The sequence below is a fragment of the Dipodomys merriami genome, unplaced genomic scaffold, assembly GCF_024711535.1.
Source record: "Dipodomys merriami isolate MVZ:Mamm:240054 unplaced genomic scaffold, mDipMer1.0.p SCAF_156, whole genome shotgun sequence".
In the NCBI taxonomy this organism is placed as follows: Eukaryota; Metazoa; Chordata; class Mammalia; order Rodentia; family Heteromyidae; genus Dipodomys; species Dipodomys merriami.
This window is the reverse complement of record NW_027202893.1, coordinates 1,737,785-1,765,245: the sequence shown is the minus strand read 5'-3', so window position 1 is coordinate 1,765,245 and position 27,461 is coordinate 1,737,785. Positions and strand designations below refer to the sequence as shown.

General features: G+C 39.7%; 1 protein-coding gene across 2 annotated transcripts; it reads left to right on the top strand.

Moving 5' to 3' along the window:
• Positions 1-1,004: 1,004 nt before the first annotated feature.
• LOC138827482 (Golgi phosphoprotein 3-like) lies at positions 1,005-27,461 on the top strand. Of its 2 annotated transcripts, XM_070023020.1 has the most exons (6): positions 1,005-1,200; positions 1,657-1,788; positions 3,515-3,703; positions 21,380-21,511; positions 22,706-22,820; positions 26,612-27,461. In XM_070023020.1, exons 3-6 carry the CDS (start codon positions 3,521-3,523, stop codon positions 27,037-27,039), a joined length of 858 nt encoding a protein of 285 aa, XP_069879121.1. In that variant the 5' UTR covers positions 1,005-1,200; positions 1,657-1,788; positions 3,515-3,520; the 3' UTR covers positions 27,040-27,461. The 2 variants fall into 2 exon arrangements, with proteins under 2 accessions (XP_069879121.1, XP_069879120.1); XM_070023019.1 differs by lacking the exon at positions 1,657-1,788.

Genomic DNA, 27,461 nt, shown 5'->3' with positions numbered 1-27,461 from the left:
TGCCACTTCTGGCTTTTTCTGTTTATATGGTGCTGAGGAATCGAAACCAGGGCCTCATGCATGCTAGACAAACACTCTACTACTGAGCCACTTTCCCAGCCCTTTCTAGAACTTAAGAATGTTAAGGCACATTTCTAGCCTTAGCATTTCCTTGGTTTTAGGAAAGAAGTCTTAAAACCTGCCTGCAAATAACAAAAAAAAAAAAAAAAAAAAAAACAAGCCTAAGGAATGTTAAATATGAGCATGATGATAGAAATGCACCCTTCAAGCTGGACGGCGGTGGCTCATGACTGTAATCCTAGCTACTCAGGAGGCTGAGATCGCCGTTCAAAGCCAGCCCTGGCAGGAAAGTCTATGAGACTCTTATCTCCAATTAACCACCAGAAAACTGAAGTGGCGCTGTGACTCAAGTGGTAGAAGCGTGCTCGCCTTGAGCTCAAAAAGCTGAGGCACAGCGCCCAGCCCCAGAGTTCAAGCCCACGACCGACCAAAAAAAAAAAAAAAAAAGAAAGACTCATACCTCTCAGTCCTGTTGGTAAACCAAATAACATCCACAAACTGACATAATGTTTTAAAAGAACAGTCAAGTCAGGGTTTAGCTGACAGAAACAATCAGTTTTTAAATGTTTATTTATTAGATTTATTACTTGGAACCAAGAACTTACTTGAAAATTGTCCCAATATGTATTGATCCAAGTAACATACCTGCTTTCCTGAAATTGGCCAACGGAAACCTTTCACGATTGGCAGCCCGTTTTAGCGCACTGGATGTTTTGATTGGCTGGTTTAATGGGGGTGGGGAGCATAGCCCTCTTTCCTCTGTTCCACCAAGATTTCTTCATTGGACTGACCAGCTGTCAGGTTGAACCCAAACCTGCCTCCTTTTGGTGATGTTTGTCTGGATCGCAACACAATAGCCTGGGGAGAGCCTCCCCTCTTAAGCTCCGATAGGCTGGACTGAACCTTGGAGGTTTCTGATTGGTCCGATGAAGAAACACCAAGGTAGGTTGCCTAGTGATCCTAAGGAAGCTGATGTGTTATTCCCTCTCTGCAACGAAGGATCAGGAAGTTTGTGCTCTCTCCGTGGCTAAGAAGTTTTACCACCTACTAAGACTGGGGTGGGGTGTGGAAACAGGTGTCTTCCTAAAATAGATCGCAAGCTGCAGCCTGAGTCCAACTGTAATCCAGAAGTAACATCAGGTAAGCAACGGGAAAATTAGATTTCCTAATGTACAAAAAAATCTAATTTAAAAATCATTATTTTATAGGGGAAGCTAGGTTTTATTATATATATAATATATATTATATATATATATTTGGTCATTTGTTTTTTTTCCAAGTAGGACTTGTGACTAGTAAATTTCTCAAAATTCCTCTTTGTCCAGCCCCTCTCCCTCCACCCCCATACACACACAAGGTTTAAAGTTTTTTTGGATTAGGTTAGAAAATAATCCCAATTGAATGCTAGATAGTTCCCTAATGTATATACTTCATAGTATATTTCATCCACTTTTCTTGCCTCCTACTGAATACTGTATTTAAAATGTATACCGTTGTACAAAGAATCATTTGAAAATCACTTCATTTGTATTTCTATTAAAATGCTCACATGCATTTCTGAGGATTCGTGTTAATCAGTATATATTTATTGAGCAGTTACAACGTTAAAGACGTGCTAGTTGCTATGGAGAATATAAAAACCCAAGAAGACAATATCACTACCCTCGAGAAGTTTGCAGTTGAGACAGCCATGCCAAAAGAGAGACTATAATCAATACTTTAAAGGAAGTAAGTATAAATAAAGTTCTGTGAAAGTACAGCTGAGGGAGAGACCAATTCTGGCTTGAGACATATAAGTAATGGAGAGACTGCTTCACTCTTAAGTAGGCCTTAAATAATGGATAAAATTTAGAGAAGAAAGGAAAAGAGAGAGAACCCTGAGAAAATACCATGGAGCAGAAGCAGAAAGAAAACAGGAGGCATGGTTGGAAAAAAGCTTGAAAACAATACCTATTTGGTGGTAATAAGAAATCCTGCTAGAAAGTAGAACAAGATTCAGTCATAATGGCTCTTAAATCCTGTTCTTTTTATCTCAAAGATATTTTGTGTAATTTCTGGTTTTAAATATTTGTTTTATATCATCTTAAGAAATGACATCTAGGTTTGTATAAATGATTTATGTTAACTTTAAATAACTATAGTAGAGTATAAGAGGATGTGTTTGACATAATTTGGAGGCGGGGGAGGGGTTAGGTTGTGGGACTTGAACTCTGGGCCTGAGTGCTGTCCCTGAGTCTTCAGCTCAAGGTGAGCACTCTACCACTTGAGCCACAGTGCCACTTCCGGCTTTTTCTGTTTATGTGATACTGAAGAATTGAACCTAGGACTTCATGCATGCTAGGCAAGCACTTTACCACTAAGCCACATTCCCAGCCCTTACTAATGGTTTTTGTTGTTATTTTAGCTATTTCTTTATTTGCAAGGTAGCTACTTAAGGCCTGAGATGCTAAGTACTGAAATTACTATACATGATTTTTTCAATATAATTTTCTAGCCTAGTGACCTACAAAGTGAATGCATAAGATGCATTGAGAAGAAAATATAAAAGCATATATTTCTATTTCATTTTTCTTGTTCTTTATTTTCTAATTTGGTTGTCATTTTGTGCCAGTGAATATTTACAGAAGTGGTGTGTGTGTGTGTGTATGTGTGTGTGTGTGTGTGTGTGTGTGTGTGTGTGTGTGTGTGTGTGTGTATGGCAGCTGAATGCTCATAATATTTTACTGTGCAGTCTCATTTAACTTGGAGATCCATTTTGTTTTGTTTTGTTTGGGCCACACTAGGGTTTGAATACAGAGCTTTGAACTAGTTAGGCAAGCACTCTAATACTCCTTGAGCTATTTGAGCCACATCATACTTAGAAGTTTTGGGGTTTGTTTTTTGTTTTGTTTTGTTTTTTATTTGTCAGTAGTGCATGGACACTGTTCCTTAGTTTTATTAAAGCTCAAGGCTGGCATTCTACTACGTGAGCCACATCCCCAATTTCCAACTTTTTTTGGTGTCTAATTGGAGATAAGAGTCTCACAGATTTTCCTGCCTGGACTGACTTCAAACTGGGATTCTCAAATCTCTGCTTTCTGAGTGGCTAGGATTATAAGCATAAATCACCAACTCTGGGTTTAGAGATCTATTTTGTAAAAGATAGATAACCACAGTAGAATACCCTACTGAGTTACAGAATTGCAAGAAGTCAGCATGTTAAAAGGTGATCATTTTGATTGGTCCTTCAAATTACTGATTGATCTCTTGTCATTGCTGTGGTCTAAAACTGTTGGATTTTGGAAAAGATACTGGGATACATTCCCAATTTTTCTGGTCATTAATATCTATATTTAAGTTTATAAATACTTTCCACTTGTGTACATTTTAGTATACAAATATGCTTATAAGCATACATATATGTATTTAACATTTTTATTATTCAGATATTTTTAACTACTCCTTCTAAAATTAGGTGAGAATGACCACTTTAACTCATCGTACCCGTCGTACTGAATTAAGCAAGAACTGTGAAAAGAAGGTAGAAAGTGAGGAAGACACTAGTCAAGAGAAGAGTCCAGATAATGAAGACTCTGGTGACGCTAAGGATATCCGCCTCACCCTTATGGAAGAAGTATTGCTCCTGGGACTGAAAGATAAAGAGGTAATGCAGTTAGATTTGTCAGGCTTTCTCAAAGAATCACATACTGCAATGTCATAGGAAGTAATCTGATAAAATATTGTTAATGGTAAATTAACCTTAGAATAACCTTAAATTAACCTTAGAATTCCTCCATCTTGGAGATGGAGGAATTTGGGAGTTTACTACTGATACTCAGAGTAAAATTCCTAAGTATAATTGAATTCGTAAGTATAAGCATAAGATTTCATACTTACAATTTTTCAAGTCAGTTTGATGGAGATATAATAACATCTTATTAAAGTAGGAAAGAGTTCTTATATTCAACTATTCTTGAGATTTAGGAGAAAAAAGTCTTAAAATGAAAAGATGAGAACATGTATGATTAGCTATTTTAGAAATAAATGATGAATTGGTTGCTTATACCAAGAATACATTTTTCATTCTCTTCTAATATTTTAGAGAAGTTAAATTTCAGCAATTGATGAGAATTTTTTAATTTTGAAAAAAAATAAATTATTAAAAATAATTTCAGTATTCCTTTTCTAATTTTTTTGGGGGGGTCCGGTAGTGGGGCCTGAACTCTGGGCCTGGGCGCTGTCCCTCAGCTCTTCAGCTCAAGGCTAGCGCTCTACTACTTGAGCCACAGCGCCACTTCCGGCTTTTTTCTTATGTGGTGCTGAGGAATTGAACCCAGGGCCTCAGGCATGCAAGGCAAGCGCTCTACCATTGAGCCACCTTCCCATCACTTCCTTTTCTAATTTTATTAATAGGACATTTATTTTGTAGTAGAATTGGTCTAGAGATAGTCTTTCTAAATAACCAAATATTTTCCTTTCCTAGTAGCAGTATACATTATTTTTCTTTTGTGATTTAACTTATTGTATTTTCCCATTACTCTTTCTCTCATGAAGAAGTTATGAAAGTATATATAGATGTTCTATTTTAAAGAATCTGCTCTCTAAGATTTGGGGGCCGGGATTGGAGTTTCACTAGGGATTGCTCTCAGAGCTTTGAGCTTGTTAAATAAAGACTCTTACCTTTTTGTTTATTGGAGCTTGAACTCAGGGCCTGGGTGCTGTCCTTGAGCCTCTCTGTGCTCAAGGCTAGTGCTCTACCACTTGAGCCACTTCACTTCCAGCTTTTTCTATTTATGTGGTACTGAGGAATTGAACCCAGGGCTCATGCATGCTAGGCAAGCACTCTACCACTAAGCCACATTCTCAGCCCAGGACTCTACCTTTTGAGCCAAGTTCATTCAGGTATCCAAGAAAATATTGAGTGACTACTAAAATAAAGCTAGATTTATTACTGGCCTAACTTTTGAAAAATTAACAAATTAAAATATTACTTGATATTTTAAAAATGTTAAATTGGGCTTTGATAATTGTCCTTAAGTAGAAATCATTTGGCTACATATTTCTGGTAACCTGTCTTCTTGGGAATATTCTTATTTCTTATCCTTCATAGATTTATTGGTTTATTATTGCTCTACAACATTTTTTGTTCTGTTGAATTAGCAAGTTGAAAATTTTGATCCATGTATATTTCCCCCTTGGGCTTGAACTCAGAGCCTAGATGCGGTCTGTTCCTGAGCATTTTTGCTCAAGACTAGTGGGCTACCACTTGAGCCACAGCTCCACTTCCAGCTTTTTTTTTTTTTTTTTTTGTCCATATTGGGGCTTAAACTCTGGGCCTGGGCATGTCTCTAAGCTTTTCAGCTCAAGGCAAATGCTCCACCACTTGAGCCACAGCACTACTTCTGGTTTTCTGGTGGTTAATTGGAGATGAGTCTCACAGACTTTCCTGCCCTGGCTAGCTTTGAACAGTGATCCTCAGCCCTCAGCCTCCTGAGCAGCAGGGATTACAGGCATGAGCCACCAGTGTCCGGCTTCCAGCTTTTTTTGAGTAGTTTATTGCCCAGGCTGGTTTCAAACCACAATCCTCAGATCTCAGCCTCCTGAGTAGCTAGGATTACAGATGTAAGCCACCAGCACATTTATTTTTAAACTAGTTTTAGAGATATGTATATCAGAAAATCACTATATTCTGTTAGCTGAAAAAGTTGAGGCTACTGTTTTATAAAAGGCAAATCAAATAAAAAGATAAAAACAATAAGACATCGAAATAGAGCTTGATGGTGTAAATACTGCTTTGAGACAACACTTATGTACTTCCTAGGAAATGTTCATTAACTATCGAAGGCCTAAAAGATCTGTAAGGTCTGCAATGTAACTCAGTGGTAAAGCCCTTACAAGGATAAGGCCTTGGGTTTGATCCCCAGGGCTCAAAAAGAAAACAGAGAGGGGGGGGGAGGGGGGGAGGGAGAGGGAGAGGAAGGGAGAGAGAGAGAGAGGTAAAAACAAAAGCTTTTTATTTTGTTTAGGGTTTTTGGTTGATTGGTTGATTTGGTCTGGTCTGGTTTGGTTTAATGATGATGGGGAACAAATTTAGGGCTTTGTGCATGCTAGGCAAGCACCCTACCACTGTTTGAATTTTCCAAAGGACTGATTAATTTTCTGCTGACCTTAATAACAGAATTTGCTTCTAGAGAAAAAATACCTTTCCTTTGTGTGTTTATAAATTTGTAGTAGTTAACAGATTATATAGTAGATCCTTGATATCCCTCAAGGATCAGAGGAAATCGCCATTAAGAAAAAAAGCATGAGCCAGGCGCCGGTGGCTCACGCCTGTAATCCTAGCTACTCAGGAGGCTGAGATATGAGGATTGTGGTTCAAAGCGAGCCCTAGTAGGAAAGTCTGTGAGACTCTTAATCTCCAATAAACCACTCGAAAACTGGAAGTGGTGCTGTGGCTCAAGCGGTAGAGTGCTGGCCTTGAGCTGAAGAGCTGAGGGACAGCGCCCAGGCCTAGAGTTCAAGCCCCATGACCGAACCCAAAAAAAAAAAAAAGGATATGAAAGTCTAACTTAAGTCACTACCTGTTTTTGCCTTATAGTTTCCTGCTTGCACAAAAGGAATAGTTTTACCAGTAGTTATTGTCACTATGAAAAGGTCAAGTATGTCAGAAGGACTTGTCTGTCAGGTTTTCTTTCTTTTTTTTTTTTTTTATTTGGTTTGTGTGTTTAACATAGGCTGTTAAGAAGAAAGACAGAGGAGAAAACATTTGTTTTGTTCTTTATTACATTCAACTATGTAACTTGAATAATTTACCATACTATAAAAGGAAATAAACTAAGAACAAAGTCCTATTTTGATAGGAAGAAAATACAGCATATGCTATTTCTCTGAGAGCCTCTCCCAACTCTAAAATGTACAGTGTTCTCTTCTAAAATACCTGATTTTGATATTACAACAAAGCCACCCACTTCAATTTTGACTTTTGACTGTAACCACAGAGCATATAAACTCACTGTGAGCCTTTTCATCTCTTTTGTACCCCTCATATTTCATGCTCTTATAACTTAAAGAGTTTTCAAACTGTTTGCACTTTTTCTTGACTGATCCTGTGACGAAAGTAACAACCCCACTTTATGGCCCTATCTCCAAATAGTCATATGCTGAGCTACTAGTGGTTATACCTCAACAAATGAAATTTGAGAGAATAAGATTAAGTTCAGAACAATGATTTACAAAGGTTTTAGAAGCAATTGTATGTCTATCTAAAATACAGTTTATCCTCAGGAAGTCTTGTTTAAATTGTATAATATGGGGCTGGGAAGGTGGCTCAGTGGTAGAGTGCTCACTTTGTATGCATGAGGCCCTGGCTTTGATTCCTTAGCACCACATAAGCAGAAAAAGCCAGAAGTGACACTATGGCTAAAGTGGTAGAGCTCTAGACTTGAGCTGAAAAGTTGAGGGACAGCGCCCAGGCCCAGAGTTCAGGCCTCACAACTGACAAAAATAAATAAATTATATAATAAAAGTCTGGAAATGTGGCTTAGTGGTAGAGTGCTTGCTTAACATGCATGAAGCCCTGGGTTCAATTCCTCAGTACCACATAAACAGAAAAAAAAAAACAGAAGTGGCACTGTGGCTCAAGAGGTAGAGCTTGCTCAAGCCCAGAACTGGCAAATAATAATAATAATAATAACAATAATAAACTGTATAATAAAAGCCGGGTTTGATGATGCATACCTGTAATCCAATCAATACAGAGATAGGGGCAGGAAGATCTCAAGTTTGAGGACAGCCTAGGCTACTTATCAAGATCTTGTCTGGGCCACTGAAGGCCTGTAATCCTAGCTACTCAGGAGGCTGAGATCTGAGGATCAAGGTTCAAAGCCAGCCAGGGCAGGAAAGTCCTTGAGACTCTTATCTCCAATTAACCACCAGAAAACCAGAAGTTGCCCTGTGACTCAAGTGGTAGAACGCTAGCCTTGAGCTGAAAAGCTGAGGGACAGTGCCCAGGCCTAGAGTTCAAGCCCCACAACCGACAACAGAAAGAAGAAAGAAAGAAAGAAAGAAAGAAAGAAAGAAAGAAAGAAAGAAAGAAAGAAAGAAAGAAAGAAAGAAAGAAAGAAAGAAAGAAAGAAAGAAAGAAAGAAAGAAAGAAAGAGAAAGAAAGGAAGGAAGGAAGGAAGGAAGGAAGGAAAGAAGGAAGGAAGGAAAGAAGGAAGGAAGGAAAGAAGGAAGGAAGGAAAGAAGGAAGGAAGGAAGGAAGGGAAACATAGTAGACACTGATCTGATAGAAATATTAGTTTTTATTTAATTTTTAAAATTTATATTTAGTGGTGCCAGGGATTGAGCCTCCCACATACTGGACAAATAGTCTGCCACTGAGCTATACCCTCAACCTAAAACGTTGTATATATTGATAGCAACATACAATAACATGTAAATCTCTACTTGTCAAAATTTTTGACTTTGCCAGGTACTAGCAGCTCATGCCTGTAATCCGGGTTATTTAGGAGGCTGAGATCTAAGGATGTCAGCTTAAAGCCAGCCCAGGCAAGGAAGTTCATAAGACCTGTATCTCCAATTAATGACCAAAAATCCATAAGTGGATTCAAATGGTAGAGCAAAAAAGCTTAAGAGACAAAATGCTCAGGTTCTGAATTCAAGACCCAGGACCACCCTTCCCCATAAATGGTTTATTTTGTTTTATTTTGGGTCCGGTCGTGGGCCTGAACTCTGAGCCTGGGCGATGCCCCTCAGCTCTTCAGCTCAAGGCTAGCGCTCTACCACTTGAGCCACAGCGCCACTTCTGGCTTTTTTTTTTTGCTTATGGGTGCTGAGGAATCGAACCCAGGGCCTCAAGCATGCAAGGCAAGCGCTTTACCACTAAGCCACCTTCCCAGCCCCCCACAAATGGTTTGCATGTAGCATTTATGCAGTTTGCGCTAAATTATACTTCAATATTGTGGGAAAAAATGTATAGAAGCCCCGGGCGCCGGTGGCTCATACCTGTAATCCTTGCTACTCAGGAGGCTGAGATCTGAGGATCGTGGTTCAAAGCCATCCCAGGCAGGAAAGTCTGTGAGACTCTTATCTCCAATAAACCACTAGAAAATTGGAAGTGGCGCTGTGGCTCAAGTGTAGAAGCTTGCTTTGAGCTGAAGAGTGCTGGGACAGCACCCAAGCCCAGAGTTCAAGCCCCACGACTGACAAAAAAAAAAATGTATAGAGGCAAAAAAAAAGTAACCCAGAATTTTACCATCTTGTAACTACTGGTAAAATTTTTGTATAGATCATTATAGTTTAAAATTATATTTAAAATTTAATACATATCCTTATTGTACAAATGATTACAAAAGAATGGTCATATTAGGCAAGTTAGTTTACAGCCTTTTGTGTGCCCAATATAATGTGGACATCATGGCAATAAGTGTAAACACACCCATTGTTTTTAATGGTTTCATAGGATCCCATCAAATAATGTATATTATTAGCTTTTGAGGGTACTCTAAAACTGCCTAGAAAGCAGAACAGTGTGTTCCTGGTTCTCCAGTCCCACCTTATTTCTCTACTCTTACCTTTCACTGCTTCTGTGGATTTGCCACTCCAGTCCTATTTGCTTTTATGATGATACTTTCCTCAGTTAGTTTTAATTTAACTTTTGCCTTTCCTTCAAAACATAACATAAACCCAACACTTTCCTTTTTCTGAATCCCTTTACATTTGTCATTCTTCTCAATATTGCTTAGTTACTGTTTTTTATTTTGTAGTTTCTTTATAGGCAGTTGTTAAAATCACAAGCTTTGGACATACCTATATTCAAATCCCAGGTCTATCACTTAACCTAACATGGCCTGACTTTCCACTGTTGTTTTTTCTCTGTCTGTCTCTGTCTCTGTCTGTCTGTCTGTCTGTCTGTCTGTCTGTCTGTCTGTCTGTCTGTCTGTCTCTCTCTCTCTCTCTCTCTCTCTCTCTCTCTCTCTCTCTCTCTCTCTCTCTCTCGTGCTGGTTTTGAGGCTTTAATTCAGAACCTTGAGCTTTTTCACTCAAGGCTAGTGCTCTACCACTGAGCCACAACTCTGCTTCTGGCTTTTTGGTGGTTAATTGGAAGTAAGAGTATCATGAACTTTCCTGCCCTGGCTGGCTTCCAACTGTTATTCTTCAGATATCAGCCTCCTGAGTAACTGGAATTAGAGGAGTGAGCCACCAGGGCCTGTCTTTTTTTTTTTTTAATTCTTTTTTTTTATACTACTGGGGCTTGAACTTAGGGCATTGTGCTTACTAAGCAGGCAGTCAAGCTGTGTCACCACGTGTTTTTGTTGAAATGGAGTCTTGTGGACTTTTTGCCTGGGCTTGCTTGGAATTGGATCTTCCCAATCTTTCCCTCCTGAATAGCTGGGATTACAAGCATGCATAACCATGGCCAGCCTCCATTTATTTATTTATTTGTTTATCGATTTATCTATTTATCTATTTTTCAGTAGGTACTGAAACTTGAACTTATGGCCTGAGCACCATCCCTCTTTTGCTCAAGGCTAGTCCTGTACCGCTTGGAGCCACAGCTCCAATTCCAGTTTTTGAGCAGTTGATTGGACATAAGAGTCTCAAGAGGACTTTTCTGCCCAGGCTGAATTTGAACCATGATCCTCAGATCTTAGCTTCCTGAGAAACTAGGATTATAGGCATGAGCCACTGGCACCTGGCCTTTATTCTTATTTAATAGAGATAGCACTGACTTCATAGTATTTTAATAAGAACCAAATCAACTAATAAAAAATTGGGGGGGGGGCTGGGAATGTGGCTTAGTGGTAGAGTGCTTGCCTCCCATGCATGAAGCCCTGGGTTTGATTCCTCAGTACCACATAAACAGAAAAAGCCAGAAGCAGTGCTGTGGCTCAAGTAGTAGAGTACTAGCCTTGAACAAAAGAAGCTCAGGGATAGTGCCCAGGCCCTGAGTTCAAGCCCCAGGATGGGAAAAAAAAAAAAAAAAATTGCTGGGATAGTAGGTACACACCTGTAATTCTCGCACTCATGAGGCAGAAGCAGGAGGATTTCAAGTTTAAGCCCAGTCTAGGCTATATAAAAAGTTCAAAACCATGAGGCTGGGAAGGTGGCTTGGTGGTAGAGCGCTTGTCTTGCATGCATGAGGCCCTGGGTTCAATTCCTCAGCACCACATAAGCAAAAAAAAAAGCCGGAAGTGGCGCTGTGGCTCAAATGGTAGAGTGCTCACCTTGAGCTGAAGAGCTGAGGGACAGCGCCCAGGCCCAGAGTTCAGGCCCCACGACCAACCAAAAAAAAAAAAAAAAAAAGTTCAAAACCAGCCTGGGCTACATGGCAAGACTAGGTTCAAATTAAATTAAATTTTGCCAGGCATGGTGGCTCACACCTGTAATCCTGGCACTCAGGAGTTGTAGGTCAGCCTGGGCTACCTAGCAAGAGTCTGTCTCAAACAAACAAACATGGTCCACCTGTATTTAAAAAAAAAAAAAAAAAAAAAGCAAGGGCTTCAGAACTGGGGCATGCCTCAAGAGGTAGAATGCCTAACTAGCAAGCTTAAGACTGAGTTCAATCCCTAGGACAAAAGGAAAAAAAAGAAAAAAGCAGGGCCAAGGATATGCCTCAATGGTAGTTCTATGTAACTTCTAAAAAAATTAAATAAATTACTGATGTATAAAGGAAGGGAAATGGTTTATAGTCATCCTCAAGGATGACAATTGTTACTGATGACAATTCCAGATTTGGAAATAACAGTTCCAGATTTTAGAAATACATAATTTTTGCACTCTTACATTCTTTCCATTGATGTTTCCTTCTCACTTTTGCTTTTGTTTTATTTCACTTCATTTCATCCTGTTATTTTGAGACAAGATCCACTGGGTAGCCAAAGTTGGCCTGGAACTGATTCTTCTCCCCCAGCCTCCCCTGATTTTATATGTGTGCATTTGGCTTTTTTTTTAGTTATTTTAATCTAACTTGTTGTAAAAGAATCTTTTTGAAACTTACTTCTTTGGATTTTGCTTCCGTCTGTGCAACTGTGCAATGTCCTAGATTTTTTGTTTTGGGTATTCTTGAGTGTTTGTTTTTTTTTCAATGTTAGAGTTGAACCCAGGGCCTTCCACTGCTAGACAAATACTCTGGCACTGAATTACAGCCCCAGCCTCAGAAAAATTTACTTATAGTCATTTCATTATTTCTAGCAAGGTTTTAAAGGTAATTAACTTTGAGATAAAACTTGTAACTGAAGTTGAGCACATATAATCCTAACTACTCAGGAAGCTGAGATCTAAGGTTCACAGTCTGAAACCAGCCCACGCAGAAAAGTCCCTGTAAAACTTATCTCCAATTAGCTACTCAAAACCCAGAAGTGGAACTGTGGCTCAAAATGGTAGAGCACTACTAGCCTTGATCAAAAGAGCTCAGGGACAGTGCCCAGGCCCAGGAGTGAAAGCCCCACAACTGACAAAACAAAAACAAAACAAAAAACTTGTAACTGCATTTAATTAAGTTTTTAGGCCTTTCATGGTGATAATAGGTGAGAAATCTATGTATCTCCCAGAACACTACATTTCTTTTTTTTTCTTCTTTTTTTTTTTTCTTGTCAATCATGGGGCTTGAACTTTGGGCCTGAGCACTGTCCCTCAGCTCTTCAGCTCAAGGCTAGCACTCTACCACTTGAGCCACAGCGCCACTTCCGGTTTTCTGGTGGTTAATTGGAGATAAGTGTTTCACGGAATTTCCTGCCTGGGCTGGCTTTGAACCTTGATCCTCAGATCTCAGCCTCCTGAGTAGCTAGGATTACAGGTGTGAGCCACCGGCACCCAGCTCAGAACACTACATTTCTTAGATTTCTTTTTTTTTTTCGTTTTTTGCCAGTCCTGGGGCTTGAACTCAGGGCCTGGGTGCTGTCCCCTGAGCTTCTGTTGCTCAAGGCTAGCTTTCTACCACTTGAGCCACAGTGCCACTTCCGGCTTTTTCTGTTTATGGGGTACTGAGGAATCAAACCCAGAGCTTCATGCATGCTAGGTGTGCACTCTACCACTAAGCCACATTGTCCCAGCCCTTCTCCTTTTTTTTTTTTTTTTTTTTTTTTTTGGTCCAGTCATGGGGCCTGAACTCTGGGCCTGGGCACTGTCCCTCAGCTCTTCAGCTCAAGGCGAGCGCTCTACCACTTGAGCCACAGCGCCACTTCTGGCTTTTTTCTTTTTGCTTATGTGGTGCTGAGGAATCGAACCCAGGGCCTTGAGCATGCAAGGCAAGCGCTCTACCACTGAGCCACCTTCCCAGCCCCTTCTCCTTTTTTGAATGTCAGTACAGGGGCTTGAATTCAAAGCCTGTGCTCTTGGTTGACTTTCTGCTCAAGGCTAGTTTCTACCACTTGAGCCACACCTCTGCTTCTTGATTTTTGCTGGTTAACTAGAAGTAAGAATTTCATGGATTTTACTGGCTTTGAACCATAATCCTTAGATTTTAGCCACCTGAGTAGCTAGGGTTATAAGAGTGAGCCATCAACTGGACATTGATGAACGAACTAAGCAACTCAAGGGCAGCCATGGGAAGGAGGGAATGAGAGGGAAAGAGGGAACAGCTAACTCTAAGCAAAAGGAAAGAAATGTACATATCACCCAATGTGGAAGAAATAGCTGTATTGTCAAAGCTTGTAGAATTCACAATCATTATAGACAATTTGCCTTATGAAGGTTAAAATGTGTTTGTGACTTTAAGTATCACTGTCTCACACTACTGTGAAATTTGTGTAATCACATAATCTCAATAAAAAATTTTATTTAAAAACCAAAAAGTAAATAAATGAATTGACAAAAAAAAAAAAAAGAGTGAGCCATCAGTGCCTGGCTTTAGATTTCATTTCAAGTTGATCTGGAGTTTCTACTTAATAGAATACTGAGGAAAATGTGCTCTTATTTTTTTTTTTAATTTAATTTTATTTTATTTGAGAACATACTGTACAGAGGGGTTACAATTACATTGGCAGGATAATGCATACATTTCTTACCAAGCATTGCAGCCTCCTCCTTTGTTTACCCTTCACCTCCTGTGTTCTTATTTCTGAATCTCCATATATTACTATTTTAGGGCTGGGAAGGTGGCTCAGTGGTAGAGCGCTTGCCTTACATGCCTGAGGCCCTAGGTTCGATTCCTCAGCACCACGTAAGCAAAAAGAAAAAAAGCTGGAAATGGTGCTGTGGCTCAAGTGGTAGGGCACTAGCCTTGAGCTGAAGAGCTGAGGGACAGCGCCCAGGCCCAGAGTTCAGGCCCCAGGACCCGACCCAAAAAAAAAAAAACATATATTACTATTTTAGGTGACACTTTGGGAGGTAGTCAAGTAGAGTTGTTGGAGATATACCACCACTTATTTTGTGTAGACATCTCATTGTACTTGTGCTTTTTTCTTCCCTCCCTTTGAGGATACTAAAGATTGAACTCACTGTGGTAGGCTAGTTAGAGAAGCACTCTACTTCTCTTGAGCTAAACCCTAGCCCAGTTAGAGAAGCACTCTACTTCTGTTGAGCTAAACCCTAGCCCTTTTTGCCTTTCTTATTTTTTTCACATGTGTAACCAGGCTAGCCTATCTCCTATTTACACTTTCCACATAGCTAGGATGGCAAGTGTGTGTATCACTGCATTCAAATATTGAGATGAGGTCTTGGCTGGTCTTGAACCATGACCATCTCCGAGTCCACCTCCTGGGTAGCTAGGATGACAAGGTTGAGCTACCAGCACCTGGCTTGCATGTGTGCTTTTTTTTGTGGCAGTTAAATCTTCCCCAGTATTAGCATCCTTTGCATAGAACTATTGCTGTTAGCATTTCAAACTAGTCAGACATAAGAACAATCTAAAGGAATAATACAGGAATTGAAAATGTAAAAGCTCAAAACCAGGTGCTGTTGGCTCACACCCATACTCAGGAGGCTAGGATCCGAGGATCATGGTTCAAAGTCAGCCCAGGCAGGAAAGCCCAAGCGTAAGCACATAAGCTTAGGGATAGCACCTGGGGCCTAAGTTCAAGCCCCAAGATCAACACACACACACACACACACACACACACATATGCAAAAAAAGAAGTTCATACAAAATGTATATTTTTTCATTTTAAGAGGGAAATGTGTAAACCTAAGGGCATATATATTTATATGTATATAGATATAGCTATAGATGTAGACTGGCAGAGTGCTTGCTTAGTATGTATAAAGCTCTAGGTTTGATCCCAAGCACCACAAAAAAGTGTGTTGTGTATATATGTGTGTGTAGAATGTTTTGTGTATGTGATACATGTTTTTGATGTTGTTCAAGCATCGAGAGATAAATATAATTAAATTTTAAGACAAAGAAAAATCTCATTTCTCAGGAGTATTGTGAATATTACTAGACATTTTTCTTTTAGCCTAAAACAATCTTTCTTTAAAAACAAAATTATAGCCAGGCATTGATAGTACATGCTTGTAATCCTAGGTACTCAGGAGGCTGAGATCTGAGGATTGCAGTTTGAAGTCAACCTGAGCAGAAATGTACATGATGCTTTTTTTTGGGGGGGGGGGGTCGGTCAGGGGCCTGAACTCTGGGCCTGGGCTCTGTCCCTCAGCTCTTCATAGCACCACGTCTAGCTTTTTCTGCTTATGTGGTGCTGAGGAATCAAACTCAGGGCCTCATTGCATGCAAGGCAAGCACTTGACCACTAAGCCACCTTCCCAGCCCTACATGAGACTCTTATCTCCAATAAACTACTCAGAAAAAGTTGGATGAGGTGCTGTCACACAGGTGGTAGAGCGCTAGAATTAAGCACAGAGAGGCTCAGGGACAGCTGAGTTCAAGCCTAGGAACAGCCACAATAAAAGAGAGAGAGAGAAATTATTGTGGCTGGGCACCAGTGGCTTGTGCTTGTAATTGTAGCTACTCAGGAGGCTAAGTTCTGAGGATCATGACTCAAAGCCAGCGGGGGCAGGAAAGTCCATGAGACTCTTATCTCCAGTTAACCACCAGAAAACCAGAAGTGGCACTGTGGCTCAAGTGGTAGAGCATTCACCTTAAGCTGAAGAGTGCAGGGACAGCACCCAGGCCCAGAGGTCAAGCCTCAAGACTGACCAAAAAAAAAAGAAAAAGAAAAAAAGCCAGCCCAAAAAGAGACTCTTATCTCCAACTAACCACCAAAAAGCCAGAAGTAAAGCTGTTGCTCAAGTGATAGAGTTCTAGCCTTGAGCAAAAAAACTCAGAATAGCTCCTGGGCTCTGAGTTCAAGCCCAAGCACTAGCACAAAATAAATAATTTAAACAAACAAAAATGTAAAGGAGTCGGAGGTGTAGCTCCAATTAATCACAGAAAAAGCCAGAAGTGCTATAGTTCAAATGGTACAGTGCTAGCCTTGAGCAAAAGGAGCTTTAGGGACAGCACCTAGACCCAGTGTTCAAGGCCCAGGACTGGGAAGGAAAAAAAATCATTTGGAGAGGGGCTGGGAAGGTGGCTCAGAGGTAGAGCGCTTGCCTTGCATGCCTGAGGCCCTGGGTTCGATTCCTCAGCACCACATAAAGAAAAAAGCCGGAAGTGGCACTGTGGCTCAAGTGGTAGAGTGTTGACCTTGAGCTGAAGAGCTGAGGGACAGCACCCAGGCCCAGAGTTCAGGCCCCAAGACCAGACCCCCCCAAAAAAAAATCATTTGGAGAGTTTATATGTTTTAAGTTCTTATAATGGGGAAATGTAATATACAAAACAAGATTTCTATATCCCTCCATTGTTCTTTACTTACGGTGCTTCTCATTTATAGTTCTGTTGACAATCTGACACTGTCACTGAAATGGAAGTTATATATGGTCAGGAAGAACTGAAAACACAAAAGAACTTTTCCTCCAGTCGATTTAATATTGGCTGAAATATTTACACACCTGTTGAGATTTATATTCACCAGGATTACATATGTTATACCTAAGTAAAATATGTGTTCTGAAGTAGGTTACAATTTAACCTTAACTGGGCAGCTAAATTGTATAAAATCAAATACTCAACTCAAAAACGTAGTCTCACTCCTCCCTAAAGAATACATTTGAGGCTGGCAGGAAAGGAAACTAATCTCTCTCTTAAGTTGAAGTTAAGGCCTTCAGGAAATTTGGAGATGTTTAAGGGATGTTTATGGCTCAAACTGAGCTTTTGCTAGGTTAACACATTTGTTTTCAATAATACATTTATGCAATCAAGAAATATTTATTGAGGAGCTAGAGATGTGGCTCAAGAGGCAGAGTACCAACAGTGAGTAGAAAAGCCAAGCAACAATTTAAGGCTCTTGAGTTCAAGCTCCTATACCAGAAAATAATAATAATAATAATTGTAATAGTAGTAGTAGTAGTAATAGAGAGTCTGGGGATGTAGTTTTTACATAATGAAACCCTGTCAAAACAAAAATTTTAAAAACCCACAGGGTTAGATTTTTTTATTTTTTGACAGTTCTGGGGCTGGAATTCAGGCCTGGAGCTTGTGCTCATCTTTCTTGCCTACAGCTGATTCTCTGCCATGGGAGCCATACCTTTAAGTCTGGCATCTTTCTGGTTAATTGGAAATGGAGTCTCCAGATTTTGTCTCCAGACTCCATCCAGTCTTTTCCTCCATGACTAGCTTCAGACCTGGATACTCCAAGTCTTAGCCTCCTGAATAGGATTAAAAGTGTGAGCCACTGGCATCCAGCTACAGGATTAGGTTACAGATGAAGAGACAATAAATTGGAAGATAGATATAAAGTAACTCCCTACCCTGCTGGCCACAAGTGTATGCTACTCTGCACAGTATTGTCATCTAGGAGGCTGGAGGCAGGAAGATTGCTTGTCCCCAGTATTTGAGACCAGCCTGGACAATATAGTGAGACCCTGTCCTCCAACCCTAGATATAAAACTCTCCAAAAAGCAATATAATGAACAAGTAAATGGAAAATGTTTAAAACATAATGTGGGAATCAAGAAAAACTTAACTGTCAGAAAAACAATAAAACAGAAGAAAAACAATATTCTTAGATAGGAAAGCCAAGATGAAAAGAACTGAACACATAGGAACAGAAAACACAATATATATCAAACAGGACAAATAAGTTCACACACAGTCATGTGTGGGCACGGATGGCTTACCTCTATAATCCTAGCTGTTCAGGAAGCTGAGGTCTAAGAATCACAGTTCAAAACCAGCCTAGGCAGGAAAGTTTGTGACTCATATCCAAATAACCACCAAAAAGCCAAAACTGGAACTGTGGCTCAAGTGGTAGAGCAGTAGCTTTGAGCAGAAGAGCTCAAAGATAGCACCCAGGCCCTGAGACAGGAAGAGGAAGAAGAGGTGGGGGAAGAAAGGCAAGAGGAGGAGGAAGAAAAGGAGAAGGAAGGAAGAAAGGAAGGAAGGAAAGAAGGAAGGAAGATCAGAGAACAAAAAAATATTACCTACAAAGAAATCACAACCCATTAAGAATGATAAACTTCTCACTGTAACTGTGGAAGCCAGGAAAGGAAGGTATACTACTTTCAATGTGATGAGAAGAACTATCAATCTAGAACTTTATATCCAGAGAAACTTTCAAGAATGATAGTAAAATAAAGGCATTTCAGATAAAATAGAATTTGCCTCCAACAGACTCACTTAAGGAGATTCTACTTTAGGAAAAAAGAAAATGGTTCAAGAGATGCAAGAAGGAACAGTGAGCAAAGAAATTGGTAAGCATCTGAGTAAATTAAACTGAGTGCTACCTGTATAAAATAATCATTAATATCTAATTTGTGAGGTTAAAAAAGATAAAATACAGGCCAGGTGCTGGTGGCTCACGCCTGTAATCCTAGCTACTCAGGAGGCTGATATCTGAGGATTGCAGTTCAAAGCTAGCCTGAGCAGGAAAGTCCATGAGACTCTTATCTCCAATTAACCACCAGAAAACCAAAAGTGGCACTGTGGCTCAAGTGGTAGACCACTTACCTTGAGCTGAAGAGGTGAGGGACAGCGCCCAGGCTCAGAGTTCAAGCCCCACGAACAACAACAACAACAACAAAAATAAAATACATGTACTAGTAGACAACCAGAAAAGTGGTAAAGAGTATTGATTAACATTTGAGTTTTAAATTTTATGTTAATTTAAAATTTATGGTCATACATGTTAAAATTTTAAGGATAATTTCTAGAAAAAATAAGTCCATAACTTCCAAGCTAATAACAAGGGAATATATATATATATATATTTTTTTTTTTTAAATTGAGGAAAGGAACACTAGAGGATGAATTCAGGGCCTCAGGTACTCACAACTTGAGCCATATCTCTAGCCCTTAAAAAAAAAAAAAAAAAGTTAATTATTTTGGCAGTACTTTGCTTTGTGATCTACATAATGGCTATAAATCTTAGATTCCTCAGCTTTACATTTGGTCAATTGTAAATACTTCTACAGGGTTGTTGTCAAGATGTAACCAAATTATGCATGCACAAATCTAGTACATTAAAAAGCTCAATATGTATTAGATGCTAGTGATAATGATTTTTTTTACCTTTTTGCTGATAGGTAATACCTGCTAGAACCTCTAGCCAAATATACCTAAAGCATATTGAGCCACTCTGATAACTGATAGATCTTCCTCATGTTGATCCTAACTCCTTGCTGAGAACTTTCATGGTTCATTATTTGCCTTTTTTTTTAAAGTTCAATTTTTTCCACAACCTGTTGTCATGGTTTTTCTTTCAGCACTTTTGAGTTAGAATTCTATAAACACATTTGAGATCTCTTTGACAGTTTTGCTTAGACATCCTTTTGAAGAATAGGTAGAATTTGGGTCATTTTGTCCATCTGGAAAACTTTGTACCAAATTCAATTTATTCGTCAAACCCCAGCCCATAATGGTTCTTGACTACTCTAGCTCTAAATTTATAGCTTGAAATTCTGTCATCCAAACTAAACTTTAACCAACCATTTATGTCTATTTCTTCTAATAATTTTTTTAAAACCTTTTTTTGTCAGTCCTGGGACTTGAACTCGGGGCCTGGGCACTGTCCCTGAGCTTCTTTTGCTCAAGGTTAGTACTCTACCGATTGAACCACAGTGCCACTTCCGGTGGTACTGAGGAATCAAACCCAGGGCTTCATGCTTGCTAGGCAAATACTCTACTACTAAGCCACATTCCCAGCCCTTAAAAACTTTTAAAAGTTTCAAAGACAGAGGAAAATTAGTTCATATAGTCAAGAATTTTCATCAAGCATACACGGTCTTTCCAGTTAGCTTTTTTTTTTTAGCTCCTATGGCAATGTCTCTTGTTTATGTCTTGGTGTATTCCCTATATCTTCAAGGGAACGGGAACTAACACTGAAATGCTTCCTGTATTATAGGTGCAAAGCTCATTGTTTTCTCACGTATTTCCTCTCATTTAATTCCCACAGCAATCTTACATTTTATGGATAAGGAAAGTACACTTTAGGAAGGTTAATAAATTCAAGCACTTCACTAATCAGTGGGTTTCTATGGTGCTTTCCATCAAAATAGCTTGCTGGGCTGGAGATGTACCTCAGCAGTAAGAGTTCTTGCTTAGCATATGTAAGTCACTGGGTTCAATGCCCAACACAACACACACAAAAAGCTTATTAATATTTATCTAGGAGAGGTAACAAACCTAAATGGCTTAGGATTTTTTTTTCCTAATATATTTGTACTCTATTTACAGTATCGTGGAAACCAAATTTTTTAAACCAAATTTTTAAAACCAAAATTCTTCTGGATGCTGGTAGCTCTCAAATGTAATCCTAGCTACTCAGGAGGCTGAGAAGGTCTAAGGATCACTGTTTAAAGCCAGCCTAGGCAGGAAAATCCATGAGACTCCATTTCCAATTACCCACCAAAAACCCAGAAGTAGAGCTATGGCTCAATTGATAGAGCCCTAACCTTGAGAAAAAAACTCAAGGACAGTAATCATGCCCTGAGTTCAAACCCACAAACCAGAACATAAACACACACACACACACACACACACACACACACACACACACACACACACACACACACACGCGCACGCGCGCACACACACACACACACACATGCACGTGCGCACACATGCATGCACCAAAATTCTTCTCAAAATTAAAATTTGGCATTCCAATTACCAACTAACATCTATGCCATAAGATTTTGCAAAGAGCTTAAAATTGTGAAGGTAGATAAGATTTAAAAAACATTCTATTATCTCATTCTGTACTTTGCTTTTAGTTCATGTAATGGGATGTGAAATAAATTATATACACACACACACACACACAATCACACCTCATTCTTAGGATGCAGGCTAGAAGTCTGTACTCCTTTCAGAATATTCTGTTCTTTTTTTCCCATTTCCTAGGGTTATACATCTTTCTGGAATGACTGCATATCATCTGGCCTGCGAGGGGGCATCCTGATAGAGCTGGCCATGCGAGGTCGAATCTATTTGGAACCTCCTACCATGAGGAAGAAGCGACTTCTAGACAGAAAGGTATAGCATCTTCTATGAGCATATTATTATTTTTAATTTGTTATTATAGAGGAGTGATACACAATTACTCATGGAATTGTAATCCTTTTGTGCAGTGTCTTCTGGTCCCTCACTTTATGAACATCCTCTTTTAAGTTAAGGAAAGTCAAATGCCAACAATACATTTTGGAAGAATAAGATTTAAGTTGGGCCGGGTGCTGGTAGCTCACACCTGTAATCCCAGCTACTTAGAAGGCTTAGATCTGAGGATCACAGTTCAAAGCCAACCCAGGCAGCAAAATCTGTGAGACTCTTATCTCCAATAAAGCACCAGAAAACCAGAAGTGGTGCTGTGGCTCAAGTGGTAGAGCACTATCCTTGAGCTGAAGAGGAGACGGACAGTGTCCAGGCCCAGAGTTCAAGCCCCACAACCGACAAAAAAAAAAAAAAAGAAGATTTAAGTCATTAGACAAGCTAACTATCCTGTATCAGAGGTTAAAAAACTATCCTATATCAGAGGTATTTTTAGTCTAAAAAATTAGAGAAGGCTCATGATTTTTGCTTCTTTCTTTTTGTTGTTACTTCAGTCCTGAGGCTTGAACTCAGGGCCTGGGCATGTCCCTGAGGTTTTTGCTTAAGGCTAGCATTCTACCAGTTGAGTCACTGCTCTACTTCCAGTTTTTTCTTGGTGGTTAACTGGACATAGAGAACCTCTTGGGCCAGGAGCCGGCTTTTGCCTGTAATCCTAGCTACTCAGGAGGCTGAGATCTGAGGATTGTCGTTCAGAGCCAGCCTGGGCAGGAAAGTCTGTGAGACTCTTATCTCCAGTTAACCACCAGAAAACCAGAAGTGATGCTGTGGCTCAAGTGGTAGAGCACTAGCCTTGAGCTTAAGAGTACAGGGACAGCACCCAGGCCCAAAGTTCAAGCCCCATGACCTACCAAAAAAAAAAAAAAAAAAGAATCTCTTGGACTTTCTTGCCTGTGCTGTCTTCAAACCTTGATCTTCAGTTTCCTGATAGTTGGGATTACAGGTATAAACCACTGGCACCTGGCTCCACTTCAGATTTTTTTTTTTTTTTGTCTTCCCACTATTAGCTCATACTACATTCTAAACTTACTTAGGACAGGGACAGTTTGTTGTTTCTATATTTTCTGTAACAACTAATCAGTAATGTATATATTATATACATTTTTGTTTCTTCCTTTCTCAAAGGTACTGCTAAAATCAGACAGCCCAACAGGTGATGTTTTACTGGATGAAACTCTCAAACACATCAAGGCAACTGAACCCACAGAAACTGTCCAGACATGGATAGAACTACTTACTGGTAAGCTAATTCAAAATGATTCAACAATTTCACACTTGATTATCTTTATCATAACTAAACTTTTCAGTGTATGTATCTTCTGTAACCTTACCCTGAAAGCTCTTTCTCAGTGTTTTGTGTCTAACTATGTAGCCCTGGCTGGCCTCAGACTTATAATCCTCCCATCTCAGCCTCCCAATTACTAGGATTACATTCATGTACCACCAGTTCATCATAAGAAACTTTTTTGGGGGTTGAGGTGTAGCTCAGTGATAGCATGCATGAGTTCAATCCCCAAATCACCCCCTCAAAATAGGGAGGGAAGAAAAAATAACTTTTTTAGACATCTTTATTTTTTTTAATATTTATTGAGATGACAACAGGATATTAACAATCTTGTTTGTTGAGTGTTTTATCATGGAAAGATTTTATATTTTGTTAAATACTTTTTGTATGTTTATTAAGATGCTCATAGGTTTTTTTTAATTAGTATGGATGTTATTACATACTTTAATTTTGGAATGTTGAGATAACTTTGCATTTCTGTAATAAACTTTATATGGTCATAGTATACATATTCCTTTTTTTTTGGAGGGGGGGTCTGGTCATGGGGCCTGAACTCTGGGCCTGGGCACTGTCCCTCAGCTCTTCAGCTCAAGGCTAGCGCTCTACCACTTGAGCCACAGCGCCACTTCCGGCTTTTTTCTTTTTGCTTATGTAGTGCTGAGGAATCAAACCCAGGGCCTCAGGCATGCAAGGCAAGTGCTCTACCACTGAGCCACCTTCCCAGCCCTTTTTTTTTTTTTTTGCCAGTCTTGGGGCTTGAACTCAGGGCCTGGGCACTGTTCCTGAGCTTCTTTTGCTCAAGGCTAGCACTCTACCACTTGGGTGCCACAGTGCCACTTGGGTCTTCTTCTGTTTATTTGTTACTGAGGAATTGAAGAAAGGGCTTCATGAATGCTAGGCAAAACACTCTACCACTAAGCCACATTCACAGTCCTTTACATACTCTTTTTATGGGCTCTTGTGATATCTTTGTTTTTTTTTACCTGAATAAAACTGACAACATAAAATGAGATATTCCCTATTTTTTTATTTTTTGGTTGTGGGGCTTGAACTCAGGGCCTAGGCACTGTCCCTGAGCCTCTTTGTGCTCAAGGCTAGTGCTCTATCACTTGAGCCACAGTGCCGCTTCTGGTTTTTGAGTAGTTAATTGGAGATAAGAGCCTCATGGGGACTTTTCTGCCCAGGTTGGCTTCGAACCATGATTCTTAGATCTCAGCTTCTTGAGTAGCTAGGATTACAGGCATGAGCTACTGGCACCCAGCTCCCTATTTTTTTTGTCTTTTCAGTTTGTAAAGGATTTTTCTTTAAACATTTAGTACAATTGCCTTGTAGCCAGGTACCAGTGGATCACAGTTCAAAGCCAATTCAGGCAGGAAAGTCCATGAGATTTTTATGTTCAATTAACCACAAAAAGCCAGAAATGTAGCTGTGGCTCAAATGGTAGAGCACTAGCCTTGAGCAAAAAAAGCTCAGGGATAGCACACAGGCCCTGAGATCAGCCCTCAGGTCTGACGCCCCACAAAAAAGAAAAAAAGACATCTTGTCAGGCTTTGCTTTATGGGAAGTATTCAAATTATGAAGTCAGTTTCTTCACTTGTTCTAAGATTTTATTCAGAGCTGGGGATGTTGGCATACTCCTGTAATCCCATCACTTAGAAGGCTAAGGCAGGAGCATTTTTTAATTATAGCCCAGACTGAGCCAACCCTTTCTCAAAAAGGGATGGAGATGTTGCTTAGTGGTAAAGCACAATTGCCTAGCCTTGAGGTCCCCTTCCCCCCTAAAATGTAATTTTTTCTTTCTGGATTTTGTCCATTTCACCTAAAATTATCTAATTTATTGGCTCATTGTTTATAATATTACCTTTATTCTTTTTTATCTTCTTTTTCAGTATGAGATGTTTTTCTTATAAAATAAGACTTGAAAGTCAAAATTATTCTTTGATCCATAGCTTCAAAATGAATATTGTATTAGAAAGCATGAAAACAATCTCATTGAACATCTCTGTCAGAGCACTTTGGTGACTAGGTGCATTATCAATGAACAGTAATACTTATAATTTTTTTTTTTCTGAGCAATAGGTCTCAACAGGGGATTTAAATTATTCAGTACAGCCGAGCGCTGGTGGCTCATGCCTGTAATCCTAGCTACTCAGGAGGCTGAGATCTGAGGATCACAGTTCAAAGCCAGCCCAGGCAGAAAAGTCTGTGAGACTCATCTCCAATTAACCACTAGAAAACTGGAAGTGGTGCTGTGCTCAAGCGGTAGTGTGCTTGCCTTGATCTGAAGAACGCAGGGATAGCGCCCAAGCCCAGAGTTCAAGCCCTATGACCAACCAAAAAAGAAAAAATAATTATTAGTACACATGTTGTAAATAAGTATACTGTCATCTAGTCTTTGTCCCATGTGTACAGCACAGACAAATTTACAATAATTTTTTTATTTTCCTTTGTGAAACTAGAGTTTGAACTCAAGGTTTCTACCCTTAGTTTTTCAGGTAGTCTCTTGCTTTTCTTGCCCAAACTAGCTTGGATCTCAATCCTGGAATAAAGTTTGTTTTGTACAAGTAGGTAAAGGGAAACTCAGCGCTCTCAGTTTTACCAACCTAAACAATTTATGTACAATACAGGAAAGAATCATCCAGGAAGAACTGATGACCTGGAGAGAATTTGAAAATCACAAGAATGATTATCAGTGTCACAGAAAAGTAATATACAGAGATAATATCCATAAGCACTAGCAGTATGGAAGCCTTTGATGACTTTCTTTCATTCGTTCTTTCCTTCCTTCCTTCCTTCCTTTTTTTTTTTTTTGGTGCTAGTCCTGGGGCTTGAGTTCAGAGCTTAGGGTCTGGGCACTGTCCCTGAGTTCTTTTTGCTCAAGGCTAGTACTCTACTACTTAAGCCACAACTACATTTCCAAATTTTTTAGTGGTTAATTGGAGATGAGTTTCATGGACTTTCCTGAGTAGGCTGGCTTTGAACTGTGATCCTCAGATCTCAGCTGCCTGAGTAGCTAGAATTACAGGTGTGAGCCACAGCGCCCAGCTTGACAAGTTTTTTTTTTTTTTTTTTTTTTTGGTCAGTTGTAGGTCTTGAACGCTGGGCCTGGGCGCTGTCCCTGAGCTCTTCAGCTCAAGGCTAGTGCTCTACCACTTAAGCCAAAGCACTATTTCTGGTTTTCTGGTGGTTAATTGGAGATAAGAGTCTCACAGACATTCCTGCCGGGGCTGGCTTTGAAACATGATCCTCAGATCTCAGCTTCCTGAGTAGCTAGGATTATAGGTATATACCACTGGCATCTGGCTTTGACAACATTTTTTTGAAAGTGTCTTAATATGAAATATGATTAGAGTCAAACCATAGTATAAAAGACAAAGGAGTAAATGAACTGGGAGTGAATACAGATCATTCCTTCAGTTATGCAGATTATTCTTTAAAAATTTTAACCATTCAAGACTGGGAAGGTGGCTCAGTGGTAGAGTGCTTGCATGCATGAGGCCCTGGGTTCAATTCCTCAGCACCACATAAGCAGAAAAAGCCAGAAGTAGTGCTATGGCTCAAGTGGTAGAGTGCTAGCCTTCAGCTGAAGAGCTGAGGGACAGTGCCCAGGCCCAGAGTTCAAGCCCCACAACCAGCAAAAAGAAAAAAAAAAAAAAATTTAACCACCATTCAAGATTGCGAATAACTTTTTTTTTTCACTTGTTTTCCTCTGTCCTTTCATTATATCCTATTTCTTTTCCCTATAGGTGAGACCTGGAATCCCTTCAAATTACAGTACCAGCTGAGAAATGTACGAGAGCGAATTGCAAAGAACTTAGTAGAGAAGGGTATTCTAACCACTGAGAAGCAGAATTTCCTACTATTTGACATGACCACTCATCCAGTGACCAATACAACAGAGAAACAGCGATTAGTGAAAAAACTTCAAGATAGTGTACTAGAGCGGTGGGTAAATGACCCTCAGCGTATGGACAAGCGAACATTAGCACTCCTGGTACTAGCCCACTCATCTGATGTACTAGAGAATGTCTTCTCCTCTCTGACAGATGACAAGTATGATGTGGCAATGAATCGAGCCAAAGACCTAGTAGAACTGGACCCAGAAGTGGAGGGGACAAAGCACAATGCCACAGAGATGATCTGGGCTGTGCTAGCAGCCTTCAATAAATCTTAAAGCCCACAGGTGGGGCTCTCCCTTGCCCCTTGCTGGCTGGTGACTATTAGAGACCCCCATACTGAATTTTATGTGGTGAGATGTTTTCATCATTTTTTTTTCCTTCTCTTGAATCAGATCATGACTTGGGGAAAGCAACTTCAGGGCCTCTCCCTAGAATTTAACCATTATGAGAAGTCTTTATTTTTCTCTATAGTTCCACTCCGTAGATAAAACTGGGTGAACCCGCTCACCCCTATACACACACCACAAACATTTTCTCCCACTCCTTGGGTTAGTTTAATCAGTTATGTTTTTGGTTAAACAAGTGGGATTTCTCCAGCAATAGAATGTGATGAAGAGTGAGATGAAGAGCAATCTGTTATTACATTTTTTCTAAGTTTGTTGTCTATCTTAAATATATATTTTCTGTCTTTGTCTCA